This window comes from Haemaphysalis longicornis, unplaced genomic scaffold (genome assembly GCF_048455015.1).
Source record: "Haemaphysalis longicornis isolate Haplotype H1 unplaced genomic scaffold, Haemaphysalis longicornis Haplotype H1 scaffold_5, whole genome shotgun sequence".
Classification (NCBI taxonomy): domain Eukaryota; kingdom Metazoa; phylum Arthropoda; class Arachnida; order Ixodida; family Ixodidae; genus Haemaphysalis; species Haemaphysalis longicornis.
The window spans coordinates 38250954-38271072 of record NW_027526385.1 but is presented as its reverse complement, the minus strand read 5'-3'; the positions used below and the strand labels follow the sequence as shown (position 1 = coordinate 38271072).

Here is a 20119-nt window from a genome sequence, read left to right as displayed (position 1 = left end):
ACTGCGCAGCGCTACGTACTATTTCTCTTTGTCTCTGACTCTCGTTTCCGGAAGAAAGAGTGACGGCATTATGACAACAGTCGGGAAATGAACAACGTGCAATGATCACGTAACGAGCTGCGATTCGGTGAATAAGAGGGCTTTCACGGCGAATCAAGGTACAGTGGCAATAATTAGCACGGATATACGCACCGACAGGTCACGGCGAATATAAGCAGCTTCCTGCTTTTTTCGTAGATGTTAGTAGGGGTAACGAGAAAGAGGGCGCTACCCGGTAATATGTTGACTGTTATGAGACTGTGAGAAGGTCGACTTTAGTGTGTAGGCGTGTGTGTGTGCGTGAAGGGGGGGAGGGTTATTTTGTGGGATGCCTCTTGTGGTGAACCGGCCATCTATGGTCAACCTTTTACTCTTTATGGAAACAAAATGAGGGAAGCGCACGCTAACGCGTAAGACTTGAAGATGGCGAAGCTGTACACAATCTTCACGACGATCCCGACGGTTTAAGTCCACGATTGCTGCCGATTTGCTTTTTCTTCGCGGTCAAACGACCTATACCCTATACTCCATCATTGTGGCTATAAGTGTCAGCTTCCTTCATTGTTTTGGAAGTGATAGTCATTCGACATCCCCTTTGAGTGGCGTACGCTAAGACGTGTTTTCTCCTTGCGAGCGAGTGTTGCCACGATTACGGCGAACGCTGGAGTTTGTTTTTGCCAATCTTGGCACGTCTCCCTAAGTGTTTATGCTTGGCTTGACAAACGTGCGCGGCTAACGCTGGGCGGTCGCCGCGAGGCACGCACTCAAGTGCGCGCACTCTTTGTATTTTTAACGGTACAAAGAAATAATTACGATTTGATAAACAGCTTCACAATTAAAAAGATGCCCGTGCTATAAGAAAATATCAAAGTAACTACCGACGTTCTGGTCCTAACTCAGACTGGTTTGGCCACCCAATACCCGATTACCGGAGTAAGTAGAATAAAATATGAAAGCTGCCTTGTAGTGAGTATTTGTTGTATCGGAACACCACCTAATATTCCGAAATATTGCTTAAAAAGGGGCTGTTTCAGCGAAGCGAGTAAGTAAGCGTATTTTTTTCGTTGGAAATTTGCTGTGTTTTATTACGCGTAGATTATGAAATTTCGAAAAGCGGAGTGAGTGTGTATTGTGTAAGGTTATAGTGTACAGTATTGATATCAGTCTTAAATAAGAGATGTCACCACGGTTTGAAAACAACGCAGGCATAACAAAATACTTCGGCCACAAAACATCCCAATCCGGAGTAGATAAGCTCAATTAAATTAAACAAGACTTCGGTGTTTTATCTCAGCAAGAGCAACACACAGCCTTGCAACATCACTAAATTCGCTGCCCCCGCCTCGAAAAGCATTCGCAGTTCATTTCAACAGATGCCGATTGCCAAAAAGTCGGATCAATCCCACGTGCCGTTGGCTGCATTCTTGTTTTCAGCACGAACATCATTCCAGCATTGTGCAGCTGTCATCGTGTGTGCCCGATCATTCCCAGAACAACAAAAAATATGCAAAGTTGACGTAGGAAATAGCAAGCTAGATAAAACCACTTAGGGAGCATTTCGAAACCGAGAGCGAGTACGTCCTTTGGAGGCGGATACCTAGCGGTCACCCCCCGTGCAGCGTGGGCGTAGTGCGTCGGCTTTAATGGATCGAAAAAACATGCACGCATGGCGACGCGAATAAAAAGAATTACAAAACACTTAGCAGCGGAGACAGGGTTTGTAGGGCACTCGAGTGCCTTCTCGCGATAATCGATGTGTGCGGCGGTCGGAGGAAGCGAGTGACCGAGATGCGGATTCAATCCAGAGCAGCGCCCCTCCCTTTATGCAATGTGTTTACAGCCGCCTTCATTGCAGAAGCTGGCAGCTAGCTAGCTGCACGGCCGACTATTGATAGTGGAATTCGTGCACGAACTAGTTGGTGCACCCTACGCCCGTGTAGAACCCCAGCAGGAAAAAAAGAAACCACGCAATAAATATGAGATACCATTCTGTCTTGTTTGCGTTTTGTACTGTCGCTTCTTCCTGCATTTTCTTAACCGAATGCATTGGCTCACTCCGTAGTAATTAAAAAACTCATCTTCGACAGAGTTCCGCTAATCTTGTTCTTGTTCCCACCCACCGTGTACGAAGGCCAGCTGTGTTCTCTCGTGTTTCATCTGCGCCCTTTCTCTTTTTTAGCAAAGGCTGCTTCAGGTTTCTCTTAAAGCTTTAAAGACTTGATTGTTCCCCTTCTGCGCCTTACGAGGAATACACAGATACGTTGACCAAAAGCCCTTCTGAGCGGGAACTACACGAACGGGAGGACTGTCGCGCAGTTTGCCAGTACAGTGCACTTACAAACTGTTCAGTAACACATTCCCTTAACTTTCAAGCAATTATAGGCTGCGGAGTAAATAGCAACTACAGATCCGGCATACATACTACAAGATTTGGTTTCCGATTCCTTGGCAGGGTTGTCCACTATTGCCGCTACTTTTCTTCTCTGGTTATTGCACCGCTGTCATCCCGTACACTAAAAGCGGAAAGTTGAGTCTGTTTTCATTGTAACCGGCGGAGTTGCGGCGTTCTCAAGCATATTGACGTAATTGATCATTCCTACAGCGCCGGTTGAATGTTTCCCCACCCCGTTTAAACTCTACATTCACACACGCTCTTCTAACTCCGCAGGGTAACCGCAACTGTACGGGTACAGGCCAACCTACAGGAGAACCTGCAGGGCAACTTCTGGAGGGCCAGCGTCCTTTTTTGTTATTCCCAGTGGTATTCCCTTAGGATGTGTATTGTTACAAACCCAGGCTGTTTTCTGGTGCGTTCTGTTTATCGTTTGTTAGGTTCCTGCCGAAGGACAAATTTAGTGCACATTTAAAAGAAAGTTGTACCACCTGAAATTTCTGCGCATACTCTGAAGCCCAGCGCATGCCTACGAGAATGCGCACGCGCATTTATGCTGATTTGAATGTATGTGAGCGTATATCCTGCCAAGCATTCCCGTTAGGTTTGTACGGCTTTGTATAGAATAAAAATAACCAACGCCCAGACGCAATTCGTAACTGTCTTTCCTCTATTCGAAAATGTTGTGCAACCACGTTGTCCAGGATCTCTGGAGCACCTGTATTGCGTTAAACAGAGTGGTACTCCGCCCTGTGAAAGCCAGTAGTTTTGTGATTTATTTGCTCAAGGGTGGGGTTTCATGCAGGTATGCAACCTACCACGGCGAACCCCACCCGCGTTTTCGCTCTTTCTCAACGATACCTTAAATACAAATCGCTACCACGCACACAGATACAGACAAAAGAAAACGGAATGGTTAAACCTTTATCGACGAGTCCGCCACGGGAGTTCTTGTAGAACTGCTCTCGCAAGAAAAAGTTCCCCTTTCCGTGCGAACTCGACCAGGCGAAGGCGCGGGCTCCCTACCGCACGACGCTTAGCGTTCGCTCCCAGACCGTATAATGACTGGCTGTTTGCATCGTGTGGTCCACGGGCGTCGGCCAGCCTGCTGTTCTCGCGAGCAACACCCTCTAGGTGAACAGAAAGCTCGCACATCGCATTCGCGCTGCCAGACCAGCCATACGCTTCCCACTCTTCTGAATCCCGTAGTGTATGAAACGATTTGATCACAAGGCGAAGATTTAGAGTCGTTTCGTCTGAAAGCAAAGGTGTTTGAGTCATTCTCAGGCTTTCTTGCTGCATGGAATTGTGTTGCCCGAGCACGCGGTTCACGGCGGTGCAAACGTATACGCGTCGGTCGATCAGCATTCGCCTCCGTGTTGTGCGAGTATGCACGCCGTGGAACACAGCTTCCTGTGTGAGTGAGTGTTGGTCGTGTGCGCGGGGTGCTGATTAGGGTGTCCCAGCAGTGCGCGAGCGATTTTTAATGAAAGTCGACTAGCTCCACCCGACAACGGTTGCGTGAGAATGCAGTTTCTTCTTTCTACTGCCTACACCTTTTTAATCTTTCTGTGCTCCGTGCGGTTGGAATTAAGCTGCAGCCCTACATATTTCTACCTCCCCAGACAACAAAATAAAGGGGGAGAGGACCAAGTGTTATCGAAGTGCTTGGACCTCGCTCGTGTGCAAAGGTATTCGTCGAAGTGGTTCCGGGTGAGATTAGCAGGCTACGTTCTTCAAGATTCTCCCATTTGACCGCCATTCCTTGCATTTTTACGGGACGCATATCGTTACAGCATTCCGTAGCTTTTTTCTTTTTTGAACTTCACTTTGCGGGGGGTTTTCAAGAGGAGTTCTAATCATCCGCTTTATCGGCCAAGGATGAGTAGTCCCTTCTTTGTGCCGCTGGTTTATATCTCTAACCTGTTTACCACACAGACTTGATGTCTGTGTGATAAATTGTCGTTAACATTTGCGTTAAAGCAACGGAGCCCGCAAGCGTATACAGTCGCTTAAGTGCTACATCAAGCCGCAGGGCCGGCTTCTATTTAGGCCAGCCGCGGCTGTTTTCTTCAAGTCACTAAAAACAAATAAAATTAATAGAATATCCATTAGCATGTCTTCTAAGAACACGACAGTATCTCATTCCTTGAGGTTTTACCCGGTGCGGCTGCCTTTCTCCGGCGGTAGAAGCCACAAAAACGGCTTCTACCGACTCATTTGATTGAGAACTAGAAAATTTAGCATTCTCTGACAGCTACGACAAATTACGTGTTTCAAACAAAACACAACACGCATCCCCTAAGCCATCTTCCAAGGAATATCTGCAGAATTTTTCGTTTGTTTGTTTGTTTGTTTCCTAATTTTTGTCAGCGAACCACCAAAAATGTTCCTTTCCAGCGCCCGTCTGAATTCGAACACTGGATCCAACATGTGACCATTCATACTTGAAATCCAAATAAAAGGTGATAATGAAATGACATGACTGAGAACATCATAAAAGATGCTAATTGTTGATCCAGTCGCAATGCCAGAGAGTGGCTTTTTATTACCATCAAGGTGTAGCGTTTGAATCTCCGCATCGCTCGCGCCTGCTTCCGGTATATATTGAAGAGATAACTCCGCCATACAACGCTTGTCCCAGACAAGATGGCGTGCTCTAGCCCTCTGTGTGCGTGAGCGACCGCGGGAGAAGAGCAATAAAGTCATATCGGATGGCAGCTGCGCCTTAAAAACTTCCGCCTGCAACAATTTTCGTAATCGCCCGCTTCCGCCTTACTCCGGCTTCTCGATGGACGGGGAGCTTCGATGACACGGTTTAAATCCCAAGTCTTCAAAAGATGCCCTCAATGTGGGAGCGTGAAGCCGGGAAAGAAAGTGAAGAGTGCCACGTGAGCCGTACATTCCTACCGACGCTGCAACGGCACTTTGACTGGTAGGGGCGTTCCTGTATTGATTGATTGATTGATTGTAGGGTTTAACGCGCCGACGCAACGCAGGCGATGAGGCGCGCCGTAGTGGAGGGCTCCGGATTAATTTTGACCACCTGGGGATCTTTATCGTGCGCCGAAATCTCGTACACACGGGCGTTTTTGCTTTTCGCCTCCATCAGAAAAGCGGCCGCCGCGGCCGGGAATCGAACCCGCGACCTCGTGCTCAGCAGCGCAACGCCTTCGCCACTGAGCCACCGCGGCGGGTAGGGGCGTTCCTGTAAATCAAATATGGTTGGGAAGAATGGAGGAGGAGAAATGAGCGCAGAAAGACGACATTCTCTCTAGTTTACTTTACTTCACAGACTCACTCGTTAAAGGGACCCTGCAACACTTTTGTTTTAGCGGTTTGCGAAATCTCAAATGCTCGCAGAACATTGTAAACCATAACATCCAGTACTTAGATTAGGGGGTCGCAAAGTACCTCAGGGGAAAATTACTGCCCTATGGCCATCTGGTAACTAAAAGCTTGATGAAAAAATTTTTCTCTGTTTCTCGGTCTTGGAGCCCTTTAACCACTGGAATTACGCCATTGCACCGGTGTAGCGGCTACTGACCGGCCTTTCTTTCAGTAGCAGCAATAACGGCATTAGATGGCCACTTTACAAAGAAATACACAAAACCAAACTAGGAACGGATGGAGTATATGCTGCTACGAGCAAATCAAGTGGTGCCATTCCGTTGTGGTCATAGCAAGGCTTCCGTTGTGGCGATAGCATCTTTAGCAGTGCTTCAAGACGTAAGGAAAAAGTGAGACCTTTTATCAGAAATGTTGCTGTTTCCCTTTAACTCACAACGGAGTTAATAAAGTCGGGTTAAGATTCCGACCCCCAAGCCTAATTAAGCCGTGTATTTGGGCCACAGTGCTCATAGCATTTGTATGACTTGATTTTAAGGGATATAATAACTCAGCTAATTATGCGAGGTACCAATGCCACCACCCCCCACCAACGGTGAGTGGAACCCGGACAGCTTGTTCATGTAGAAATGCACCGCAAAGACATTGAGATTATTAACCTCTTGAGCATCATATCAGGATGATTATAAAACACAAAGCAGCTGCTTCGATCGTTATCCTATCCAGGTACACATGCTCTTGTATTTTGATCCAAAAAGTCAATGTTTCACATCGCCCCAGGCTATTTATACAGACTACCCCTAAAGGTCCTTCAGACGAGGAAAGAACATATGAGGGGCCGACCCATCATGCTGTAAGGAATGTTGCAAAATATCAAAAGATGCAATAGAATCAGAAATAAATTGCAATGAAATGAAAAAAAAAATTAATGCAGCATACGTACACGGCGTTATACAATAATAATTAAAAATACATATACTGACCGTAGTATGCGAGCTCCAAAAATTCATTTGATTTTTTTTTTCGGTGCCGATATCTGCCCATAAAGTATTCCATTCAGCAATGATATTCAGGATGGATGCGAAATGAAGGGAAGTACAGTGGGCGTTGTGTGCGCATGCCTGTGTGCCTATATAAATCGGTTCCGCGTGATTCCAGGCGCACTTCGCCTTTGTTCAAAAAAACTTTTTCTTGCATTTTTTTTTATCGTCGTTAACGTTAGAACGGACAAAATAACACGTGTTTATCCAAGATCAGAGATATTCGGTGAAAGACTGTTTCCCAGCTGGAGTGGAAAGCGGTTATACATTGAAAAGTGACAACAGGACCAGAAAGGCAACAACACACGAGGAAGCGCAATAGTTGCTTTATTTACACCGAGTTTGATTGATTGATTGATTGATTGATTGATTGATTGATTGATTGATTGATTGATTGATTGATTGATTGATTGATTGATTGATTGATTGATTGATTGATTGATTGAGAGGTTTAATGCGGCGACGCTACACAAGCGATGAGGCGTGCCGTAGTGGAGTGCTCCGGATTAAGTTTCACAACCTGGGGATTTTGGCGTGCGCAGAAATCTCGACACAGGCGCTTTCGCTTTTCGCCTCAAATGTATAAATAAAGTTTGAGCCTTTTTCGCAGCAGTTGTGTGGCCCCAACTAGCCCCTACTGATGCACTGCTTCCTAGCTAAGCGTCTGACATAATGTAACTATCAAATGCAGAAACTAAACACGTGTGACACGATGTTTCGCCTCTAACGTGGCTCTCCGACGAATAAAACATCCCAGAATAGCACTGTCTGTTCCCACGCATAGTTTCTGCCGTGGCCGATCAAATGACTGTTCACCCACACGGTATTCCTGTCATTACCTCTTTGGCGACGCGGATGCTTGAGTCTACGATCCGAGACGCGGAAGCGTCGGAGAAACGTATTATGTGACAGTTAACGCAGCGTCCTTCCTGGCATGCTCGTGCCCGCAAGTGTTGCGCGTCGCTTAGTTATCTTCAAGGATGGGGCGGGTGAGGCGAGCAGTAACTAAGCCTCCAAGGCATGCCACACGCATGCACGGGCCGCGTTTCCTCAATTTGCGTGGACGCTTCCGCGAAGTCTTACGTCGTTGAGGCAAAAAAGCAATGTCACTGGGCTAGATGGAATGCTCTTCCGGCGCTTACTTCCGCAACGTTGCGTGCGCTTCCGTTCTTGGCACGTTGCCGAAGAATAGCGAGGAAGTGCTATCATTACGGAAATATGTCCGCGAAGGGTGCAGTAGGCGAGAATATACCGGTGCGGCGTGAGGAATGCCGTAAGTGACCCTCGACCGACTTGAAGACCGAAGAGAAAAATGAAAGTGTTTCGTGTAGGAGGAAGCAATCCTCGCGTGTGGTTATGACAATGCCTGACGGTGTCATGGTGACGTAGTCCGAATTGTTGTGGTCTGAATAGAACGGGCTACCTGGGGGAGCCATTGTTTTGACTTGGCAACGTAGATGTGTCGTTGGAACCAAAACGATCACCTGAGCGTTTTTTTGTCATTTGTATGGCCGCGGAAGTATCCATCGGCTGTGACACAAAGGCTAATGTAGATGCGTATTATTGGCGCTCAAACAAATCCTCAAGGAGGATCTAAAAATAAGAATCCCCCATTGCACCATCTGGTAGCACACATCATTCCAAGCGCGACCCAAATGCTCTTTCGCAAAACACGCACCGGACACGCCGTCATTTACGGTATTCGCCGCACGTTGAACGCTCTACGAGCAACCGAAAAAGCTTCAAATTCCACCCGTAAAAAAAGTCCATCTTGTCTGCCGACAATATAGACCACCGACAATCAGCTGTCTTTTTTTTTCGTGCCTGGAGGGACAAATAAGCCTTCGAAAGTCCCACACCAGAACGAATGGATCTGTCCAAAGGACCAAGTAAAGACGCGCTGATCGGGTTGTGGGCATTTGTCAAGGAGGCCCACTTCATGGGAAGTTACAAAATGCGAAAGTGTGCACCATATTCGCTTGTTACGCGATAAATTTTTCTTATCCCGAAACGCGCCATCCTTTTGAAATAGATCGTTTCATTCCTTCTTTGGCAAATTCAAGGGGTCGTAACAATGGGAGGGGAGGGAGAGGGAGTGGAAATCACACTTACTCTAGGATTTCCGGCCACTCAGACATAGCTAGGAGAGCCTACTTAATTACCCTGTCTGAGTTCGATGAACTTGTCGTGCGTCGGATTCAGTTCGTTAAGATAACACTTGAGATGTCCTGAAGTGGCGTTTCCCGTGCATAGAATGGGTCTGACGACGCCACAAGAGATATTTGACGACGCCAGAAGAAGAAGTCGCACTCCTGCACTATGGCTCTACAGGTGAGCCCGACAAGACAGGTCCTGGGTCTTGCGGCGCCAATGGGGACAATGATATGGAAGTCAGAAAAGTTTGCAATCAACCCGATCGTAATTAAAATTACAGATGTTGTGGGCCGTATTTCTGTTACAAATTTTTTCGCGGTAAATTTTTTTTTACGCTGGGATCACAACCGACTTGAAACCTGCATGCTCTCCACGCCGCACAATGGGAGAAAAATGGAAGTCCTACGAGGTGCCCGTCGCTTCAAACTGAAAGAAATACCGAACATCCGAACACAAATCTGGGCTTTTAGGGGTATACAATGTCGCAGTTTTGTCAAAAAGCACTTTCATAAAAATCTTCACTGATTCCGTTGCGTGGGCGCTGTTAAGTCTACCATGAGCGGACGTTTTTGCTCACAGAAAATATTTGTTGGTACATTTCGGGAATTCAATTGTTCTTAATTTAATTTATTTTTGTGACAGATAGTGTTCATTGTTCAGTATTTTATCATGCCTTTTTCATTTCTTTCACCAGCAGGAATTCAAAATCTTACACCGAACATATTGCAATGATGATTGCACCATGTTCAAAGAGTTCTTGCTACTTTTGCTGCGTTAGAATCTCTTTCTCGAGCAAAAAGACTATCAGATATAACAAACAGGAGCTGTTCTTTGTTTATGGTGTTTCTTTGTTTGTGGCGCGGCCCAGCTAACGAAGCAGCTGTGCCATGTGTTCTTGTTTTATCGACAGCCTTGCATGCACATCACGGCCCATTTGATCGAGGCAGCAGGCTAACTGTTTTACAAAAGCCGTTGGTGCTCGCCGGCCGTTTTGAAATCTTTTTCAAGCTTATTGAGCCCTATTTTGAGAGATATCATAAGCAAAAACGTGTGTTATTTCATGGTGTCATTTATCCAATATTTGTTTATGTCTATTCAATGCTTCAGGCTTCTTCCCGAGGCAAGCAATGAATAACGGTTTAGAACCTGCACTCCGCTGTCGACATTCCTGGACTGCATTTGGAAAACAGGTGTTTTGGAACCAAGTTTTAAACTGGCTATTAAACAGAGGAACTTCTCGGCTTTACTGCAACGTTGGAAGCTATTCCATAAGTGTTTACCGCGTTTGCACGATTGTAACGCTTCTCACATTGTTACGCGCAGGTACGTTTGCTTCATACAATTTCGAAAAAAATATAATTTGACACCGTTTTAGCCACGCAAATACAAAAGACGTGGTATGACGTACCTGGCAGAAGACATTTTATTTGACGAACGTAACTGTGGCAGCAAAAATCGCCTGTCATTCATAAATTTGCTTCTCCAGCTCCTGCTGGCAAAAAAACTGAACCGTGGAACCTTAAACGTATCCGCCATTTCAAGTGCTTTTTTTATAATTTTAATACGCGACGGGCGACTGCTAATTTATGAATTGCACCTGAGGGTCTTCAGGTTCTAGTAAACGTCAGTTCTCTGGACCGGTGTAGCCTTGCAAGAAAATGTGGCTCTGCTTTGTTTATGTCCATCACGCGCCGAATTCTGTGGGACACCCAGTGTGAATCCCGCGGCTCGGTTTCACAGCCTTTCAACAGTAAAAAGTACCAATTTTGATGTACGTTTCATAGTGGTACCTGTTCGGAGCCATAATTACTGGAAGGATGTGCTCATTGCAGCAGCAGAAATATTTATATTTGAAAAATAAGCTAAGGTATGCCCATTGAGAAATGAGTGCGCTAGACTACTCACAAATTTTCCCGGATTGGTTTGTATTGGATTTAGTTGGAATTTGGGGGACGTTCATGTCAGTGGTAATGCTTCTGGTCGCTTTAAAGCCGGTTCCGGTTTTGAGGCCGATTGTAACGCGAACACAAATTTGAAAGACACTTTTCGCAAAAAGAAACAGGCTGCGCGTTAGAATCGTGTAAATACGGTACAAAGACGCTCATCATTGTTTTGCTATTGTTCCATCCACGTCTTTATAGCGCAGTCTCATTTTCTTGTAAATCTAGCATATTTTTCAAAGTTTCATCGTCTTGATATCCTCTATGAGTGTTCGGGCAACTATTCCCCCGTACCAATTGAATCTTCCTCCCAGAGTGAACAAAACTAGCGCTCTGGCCATTGTTGATGCTATCCTGCACTGCAATTGTGAGAGCAGCTTCAAAATTGGTTTGGGCAATTTATTAAGATAAACTTGCGTTGCAGTGTTCAGGTTGTATAGTGGGGTTGGGGGCTAACAAATAGGCTTGCAATCCTTCCCAGTTGTTCTGCGTTGCTACTTCAGAGCAGCTCCGTGGCCTAGTGAACACACTGTCGCCATCTGTTAGCATCGTAAAGAACGCCAGAGTAATTCTGCATATTTTGGTGTGGTGCAATATTGCGCAAATGGGATTGTTGTCAAAACAAATCCACATCATAAACAAAGAAGGATACCTATTCAGCTAGTGGCATTGGAGGCTCATTCTTCGGCTTCAAACAGGAGGCATTTTAAGTGCGAATGCACTTCTTAAGCGACCCTGAATCACGCGTCCACCGCCGTCCGTCCATCCGCACCACATACCCACTTAGGGCGATTGGCCAAGAAGAGTTCCTAATTTCTTTAGACAATACCCACTTAGGGCGATTGGCCTAGTCCTCCAGCGCGCCACCGCGCCCGCCGCCCTGCCCCGAGCCTGCCCCCAGGCCACCGACGCCATCGACGACTGCTGCTTCGCCAGGAGCGGAAGTCGGGGCGAGTACTGCGGCGTCTACCTCGTCGGTCACGTCTACGCGAACCTCGTGTCGCACGCCGTGTCCACCTCGCCGATCAGGGACGAGTCGCCGTACAGTGCCGTCTACACCGACGCGTACTCGGGCGACGGAATCGTGGTCGTCACCCTCTACCTCGCGCCAAACATCTCGCGCGACGACGTCGTCGAATACGTGGACGCGGCGATGGAGAGTGTGGCCAGGCGCGTAAAGCCCTCGGACCCGGTCGTGGTTGTTGGGGACTTTAACGTGGACGTGCGAAAGGGCGGCGAGTGGTTGATGGAATACATGCTCGCCAACCACTCCATGACGTGCCTACCGCTAGAGGCTCCCACCACCATCAACGGCAGCTACATCGACCTGGCCTTTGCGAGAAACTGTCTGATACGCGCGGTCTTGCAACAACTCTTGACCGTACATTTCAGTGACCACAAGGCGGTCATAATGACCGTCAACTACAACGACAACACCAACAAGTGCTGAATAAAGAATACTGTCGTTTCACTTTACTTGCGTGTGTGTGTGATCTCCTCGAACATACACTTTAATTCACCAAGATTTCCAGAGAACGACTAACGGGGTGTGTGAATCCCCACTTGATCACGCGGGGGTGTTAAATGCAACTAACGGGCGAATGCCAACACAGTTCAACATAACTCCCCCTCATAGCATCACCCGTGCATTCGCACTTCCCCATACTCCCCTTTGGGGAAATGCGGGTGAATTTTTATAATGCAACATAACCTCCCCGTCCATCCAAATTCATTCTTTCCGTTTCAAGAGTGAATCCCAAGCAACTAATCCAATTCTCCTTGCTTGAGCAAAAAAAGCACATGGACACTGTCCCACGGAGTCGCATTACCTGCTTCGCTGGTCGATGACGTTTTACCTACAACGAGGATGTCTTGTAGTAGTAATTTTTTTCAAATTTGTGGTTTTTTTTTGAAGAGGAAACACGTCGGACAGCAAGTGTCAGAAACATAATAATTTATTTATTATCCTAAACCACGTCCAGCATGTGTTCGCACTTCCATCTCGGACAGCAACCATTCCGGGTTTTGTACGTACAGCTCTTCTTGTTGTTTTGGTCGAATCTGAAACGAAACAGACAGCGCAGGGGGCGATTAAACGTCATCTTCGTGTTCAAATAACAAACTTTTTAACCACGTATGGGAAGACCTGCAGTGACTTCAGCGACTGCATTAGTTCAAAACATGTGCAAATTCAAGTGAAAAGTAAGGATTCCGGCAGAAGCCGAATATTCCCATGTGGTTTTTGTTCACTGACACGATAATGGTATTCAAGCGAACCACGACCTATTGTATATTTTTTGCTGTGTGTAATCCCCCGGCAACTGTAATGCCTTCTCGCCAACGTGGGTAATAAATAAATTATTAAACCTTTATAGCACCAGCCAGCGACTGATACGTGAAAAGACAAGAGTGTTTCGCTTCTGTTCTTTAAATGGTGCCTTCACATTGGACTAAAATATAAAACTATGCTCAAAGAAAGCACCAGTGATATTGTAGTGCCGAAACAGGCAACGTTGCATTGCCGAAGATTGTTTGCTTCGACGAAGGCTCAAGCTAAAATACATTTACACACTCTCTTAAACAGGCGTGTGATAGAAGGACCTTGCAATGACAACCCACTCATAGCCCCAGTGTAATACTGAATACCTGGTGAATTGGAGCTGTGACATAAGTAAAAAAAAAATAATAAAGTACTGAGTAAAACGTGCACAATTTGAAAGCATACTTTTATGGAGGAATATCAGCCCTGCTACATACACACTGCAACGAGTGTTCTCACTTCCTTCCTAAATGCGGTAACGGCAACTGAGTTTACTTTGATTCCTATGAATTCCCTCTGAAACAAAAACGAAAACATTGACAACAAATAAAAAAAAGACGCACCGTTCTGTTTTTACCATCCCTTGCCGTATCCACCGTATCCTCCGTATCCTCCGTATCCTCCTCCGTACCCAACGGCGACGGCGGGGGCAGCAGCGACGTATCCGACGCCGACACCCTTGACGCCGAGACCGTAGCCTCCGAAGCCTCCAAGACCTCCGTAACCTCCTCCGTAGCCTCCTCCGTAGCCTCCGAGACCTCCGTAGCCGAAACCTCCGACGGCGACGGCGGGAGCGGCGGCCACGGCTACGGGAGCGGCGACAGCCACGGGAGCAGCGGCGGTGACGTGCGCAATAGCGGGAGCAGAGTGGGTCACGGTAGCCACGCGGCTGGAGACCACCTTGGCGACGGGGGCGGCAGCGACCGCGACGGGAGCAGCAGCGACGGCGACTGGGGCAGCGGCGAGGGCAACGCCGTAGCCACCACCGTAGCCGTATCCGCCACCATATCCGCCGCCATATCCGCCGCCATAGCCGCCGCCGTAGCCGAGGCCAACGCCGTAGCCACCGGCGGAGGCGAGGGCGACGAGACCGAGGAAGGCAGCGATGGACTGCAAGTTGGTCGTGAAAAAAAGGATGAATACACGTCCACTATGAGCCAGGAGTAGCGGAGATCTTGGGTGTTAGAGGAAGGAATAGCCATCATCCTAACCACTTTTATCATCAGTCAACACAATTATCTCTGATCAATAATACAAGTATACCGTGTATCTTCTCGGATAACCTGCACATTGCGTAAATGAATGCCACCTTTTTGATGACGCAGGATAAAGCTTGGAGTGGACAGCCATTTATTTGCACTGCATTCGTCTGCCTGCCAGGCCAGGTAACGATTGTCTACATAAATAACTCTCAACGTTCAGCATTCATCATCATCATCAACAACAGCAGTAGCAGCTTTGGCCTTCTTATGTCATTTGCGGGACGTAGGTAATCCTACGTACTACGAAACATTAACTCCGAATTCCTGCATAAGCTTTCTGTTGCCACCACTGCTCACAAATATTTATTTGTTACTCTTGTGAAGCGGAACTCCGTACAAAGATCGAAAATAAACCTCGCTAATTTTGACGAAAAGGAAAACAAAACCTTTATTCTGCTTTCGCCTTCAATCAGAATGGTTACAGGTTAAAGAGCATGCTTCGTCAGCTTGTGCGTTTCTTTTCCTCTCTTTGTTCGCCACTGTATGTGTGAAAGAGAAACGTGTTCGAAATTTCAAACCTTTACAGTTTTCTATAAAAAAGCTTCGGACACCGAACACCACACAAAGGCTTGTAACGTCACGCTTTTGCCGTTAGTTTCTTTTTCTGTTCAGTGCGGCAGCCGAGATAGAGTATCTATAATGGAGGCTGGCTCCTGGTTTGTCCACAGTTTCGGTAAAAATAAAAAGAGCATGCGAAGTTCCGAAGGCGTTGCGAATTCGTGAAGAGAAAACCCGAACGAAAGCAGACTTCTGCCCATTTATTTTCCCTGAAGAACTGCAAACGAGGTTTTGATGGTTTCGACTGTGCGGTAGCAGCTTCCATTGTTCCGCAAGACTTGAAACATGACTCGCAGGCCTGAAACCGCGCCATCCTTCGTTCGAGCATTCGTGCGGGCTTACCTCAACAGAGAAGCGGTGAAGCCGGCGGCAAAAATCGGACGACACACTTTTCTATATGCAGCATTCCTTTTTTTTACTTTGAAAGAGTACAAAACGTCTGTTTTCTTAGCACGTGAATGATTTTTTAGGTGTGTCCGACAAGGTAAAATGAACAAAGCCACGAACGAGTTATTATGCGTACACTTGGCATTTCTGTAGCGTTCACAGAGAACGAATCGATCATGGCGAATAAAGGCGAGCAACAATTGCGCCATCAGCACGGGTAATAAGCCCGCCTTTCGCAGTAGCCCAGACTACCTTCTCTCGGACTTTATTTATTGCTCATTGTTCAGTTGGAATCTCGTATTTATTTCTTATTTTGCTGCGCAAGAGAATTATTGAGCTGTATTGTGATTTTCATGCTTTAATTAATGTTGAAATTTAAGCATATTGTAGACATTGCTGCGCATGCGCAGTTGACCCACGCCAAGTGGTGGCACAACCCACCAGGATAAGGAATTCGAAGAGTTCTACAGTGTACCTCCAAAACTAGGAGCAATAAAACACGCTGGGTACCTCCTTTGGCCGCCTCGCAATCTACTGTAGTGTGGCGTCAAGCGTTTCCCTATGAGGTGAAAATGGGCTTTGATACTATCGCAGGGTTCTAAATTTGATTGGAAGTGTATTTTATAGTAGTTAAGAAGTTTTTTTCGTCGAGGAACAGTTAAATAGGAAGTACGTCCTCCGTCTTTGTCATACTTCCCATAATTTGCGCTCGGGGCGCCACAACTTAAGTCGGGATATCGCGACGATGGTTGCGAGGTAGATTTGTCATGTGACTTCTTCTTCTGAACGCTTTTTTTTTTTGCAGAAGAATGTAGCATATTTCTGCAGAAAGATGCGAACACTAGCTGCATTCACTCAATTTGGAATGTAATGAATTCGATTTTGTTAAAAACATCGTGAAAGAAGCTTCGCACCTATAAGGCAATGAGTCAATGTAAACAACTCCTTTCAGTGTCTTTTCAGTAAAGAACAACCCATACAGGTAAAACCAAAGGGTGAACATTGGGAAGGAAGCAAAATTCGAAGGTAATTCGGTCCTGTCAGAAGGAAGCCTTTTTTCAGGTATAAAGCTGCATTCGCGCAGCCTTTGACCGATGAACTAAAATAGCACACTTGATGTTTAAGTAGGGGGTCTGTCAATCGAAATACTTACGACATTCACGGATAGTTGTAGAGTTAAATCGTATGAAGTGTCTTCCGACCCGATTTTTACGAAGGCTGGATTAATGCAAATAAAAGAGGGTTAACAACATATAATGCATTAGGACATTATAAATTCTCTTAGCGAAAATTTTGGATAAAAAGCTGAATATTCCTGCAAAAATGTAGTTTGTTAGGTGAACCAGACTGTACTAAACTTTTATACCAAGCGTTGAATTTAAAATTCTATCATTATAAAACTACGATTTTGTTTTCGGCGTGTGGACTCCCGCCGTCCGTCGTGCAGTTGTCGCTGCTATGGATGTGCTTTGCAAGATAGACGAGTGAAAGTGGAATTTGCGGTAAAAAGTAGTTTGCTTAGGCTTATTGTGAAGGTGCAGGCCGAAGCCTTCCATTACGCTGTCGTTGGATTGAGCGAGTGCGGACGTGATGGAGTGGAAAAGCAATTTGCCTGCATAGACGTTGATCCGCTTTGATCGCTGCAATCGATTAGTAGCGTGGCACAAGCAAATGAGGATAAGTGACCACCATGCGCCCGGAATACATATCCCAGGAAGCATTTCCTGGTGGCAGTCCTTATCAATATTTTTCTTCGCGCTTCCAATGCAGTCTTCGTAGCAGACAAGTTTTCTTGTCGTGCTCAAGCCGTTGCTCGTATAAGACTCAAACGACGCCCTCGTAAAGGTGTGAAACAGTGCATATCTTCAAACTGACGCTTTGACACATATTTCCGATGATTGTTCAACGCGCAACGTATTTACAGAATCACATCATTGCGAAGTAAAGCCATTGTTGGGCATTTATAATTGAGTTGAGCTGCACCGATGTATCCCCAACTCTGGGCAGAACTCGTACTGTTCATTTGAATCTTCGCAGGGCTGTGACATCTGGTTTCCCAAGTTGGCTTTGTAACCACAGACCCGTACCGCTGGCGTTGTGAGCCTGGTTAACATGCTCCATTTTAGGTGAAGTTGATCCCTGTTCTAAGGTAGTGCTTTCGGTTTTAATCCTGTTGTAGGCGAAAGGTTTAAGCTCAAGTCATGCAGCGTACACCTCAACCCGCTTCCTAAACCCTCGTCAAGCTCACGGGCTTTGCTGTGAACGCTTCATTCAAGCAGCTGTATCACTCACCAGCATTTTGTCACGGGAAGGGGATTTTTCGTCACCTGGAGTACGGAGAAAAGATGCAGCAATCCGGCGACTTAGTCGGGTTTATATACTTGCCGCCGACGCAGCTGTGAGCGAAACGCTGCTATAGGTCCAGGCACGGTGTCCGAGCGGGAGAGGAGGCAGCGGAAGGAAGGAATCGTGCAGCTTCAGGGGGAGGGGAAGATGAGGAGGAGAGATGAAACTGTCTTCTCAGTCGTATGGGCGAGTCGCAGAAAAGAGAGTGTAAGGAGCAACCAAAAGAAATCGCGGTTCGCTTTTCATTTTCTCGTCGCAGAGCCAGTCCATCTGGGCGAACGAAGACTGTGCCGCCCCTCTCTCTTGCGCTTCACCTCTCTTTTTTTCTTCCTCGCCTACTCACTCTCTCTCTCTTACGGAAGCTGAGATACTGACCGGCGCAGAACGCCTTGTAAAGGTCGTACGCCGCCAGGCGTGGTCATCTGTGCATCTCTCCAACTTGCAACCTCCTTTCATCTTGGGCGCCTCACGCAATCGCCCGCGCAGCAGCTGACCGTTCTAGAGTCTTTCCGGCCGGGCTAGTGTTGGTCCCGTTGTACGGCGATAACTTCTTTTCTTTTGCCTCAAGAAGCAGTCTATGATGATTTCGTTTCAGTGGACGGTATGTTCCCTCAGTGCTGCCAACTCCCGCCTTTTTAAACAAAACGCGAGTAAGAAATCAGAGAGACGTATCCACTAACCACGGTTAGCGAAAAAGTCGTCTTGTCTTATCATTTTCTGTGGGCGTGGCGTTGCATTTTCAGTGTCGCCATCCTAGTCCGTACGTCGGCGGTAAGCGAGGACTTGTCCAGCTCGCCGAATACCATTAGCCTAGTCATTGAGATTCAAACGAGCGGCCTTGGAAGGACGTTCCGGTGAGTCAATGAAGTGGCCGCCATCGCCATCAGAGAACTCGATGCATGTCGTCAAGCAGAGGTCGTTAGATAACGGGTGGGGTCTCGTGAGAACTAAACAGGAGAAAAATCACGCTTAGTGGAAGGCACTGGTGGATAAGCTGTGCTTGGACTCGCGATTGATTGATTGATTGGGGGGGGGGGGGTTTAACGCGCCCACGCTACACATCCGATGAGGCGCGCCGTAGTGGAGGGCTCCGGATTAATTTCGGCCACCGGGAGATCTTACACATGCGGCGACAACTCGAACACACGGGCGTTTTTGCTTATCGCCTCCATCAAAAAAGCGGCCGGCGCGGCCAGGAATCGAACCGGCATCCTTGCGCTCCGTAGCGCAACGCTATAGCCACTGTCACCAGGGCGGGTGCTCCAGAGATCTCAAATAATTATTCTTTCTTTGCATGGTTCCTCGGTTTACTCTGCCTGTTTTACCCATCTTCCATGCTGAGCTTTCTTAACAGTTGAGCATCTTCCCATAAACATAGTAGAATCATTTTATAAGGCAGTGCTTTTCACTCGCCTTTACATCACCAAACTCCACAAAAATATTTGTGGAAACGTTTAAGGCTTTTGTGTAATAATTTGTCAAATGTCCTTCTACCACCTCAACGTCGCTTATTCATCTCTTCATTGTGACCATACGAAGCAAGGTTTCAAACAGTACGACAGGCAATGCTAAGTTAATCTTTGTTGTTCTGAATTGTGTATTCTCTAAAGCTGTGATGTAATTCCCAACCAGTGCATCCCGCGCAACGCCATTAACATTCTGGTTAAACTTTCTGGTGAGAACTAAAAGACAAGTTGACCACACCTTCTAAACAAAGTGGATGTGGATGACTGAGATGTGGGATGGCGAGATGTGGAAGATGGCGACTGGGATGGCGAGATGTGGATGACTGTTTACAAAACCTTGCCATGCCATGTCAAAAACGTAAAACACAGTAAAACGTTGTCAAAGTATGTTCCACAGGCCACGTGCTGCAGTTCACCAGACTGAAACTTCGCTCTAACGAAAAGGCGCACGCACGCTTGGGAAGTCGATATGTCATGACAAAAATGGCAGCGTGACAAGTAAGAAAAAAAAAGAACCGCAAATTGCAAACACGCCGCACCACCTCGAGAGCTTTTTTTGTTTTTGCCTGCTCCGTGAAGAGTTACACGCGATAAATTTCTGTGTGTTTCCTGGAATAATTTTTTCGCGGCCGGGTTTTACCTTCCTGGTACACCTCCTGTACCCTATTTCCTTTTTCGGTGTCTTGCTTGGTTAGTTTGGCTCAATTGTCACGCGACCGCAGCATGATAGCATTGGAGAAATACGCCGCGGATTTTCCACAACTGTCGACATGCTTACACAGATGCCACGACAGCCGTGCTACTAATTAATCACGCTTCGAACGCGGTCTTATGAATACAGCACAATCACCGACCACGAACTCCGAT

The 20119-nt window shown here is 46.7% G+C and overlaps 1 protein-coding gene across 1 annotated transcript; it reads right to left on the bottom strand.

Moving 5' to 3' along the window:
- Positions 1 to 12850: 12850 nt before the first annotated feature.
- On the bottom strand, positions 12851 to 17855 carry LOC144139167 (uncharacterized). The gene is made up of 3 exons (XM_077671602.1): positions 17733 to 17855; positions 13797 to 14343; positions 12851 to 12974 (listed from the first exon to the last, which is right to left on the bottom strand). The coding sequence occupies exons 1-2, from the start codon at positions 17736 to 17738 to the stop codon at positions 13807 to 13809; spliced, it is 543 nt and encodes a 180-aa protein (XP_077527728.1). The 5' UTR covers positions 17739 to 17855; the 3' UTR covers positions 12851 to 12974; positions 13797 to 13806.
- Positions 17856 to 20119: the final 2264 nt, after the last annotated feature.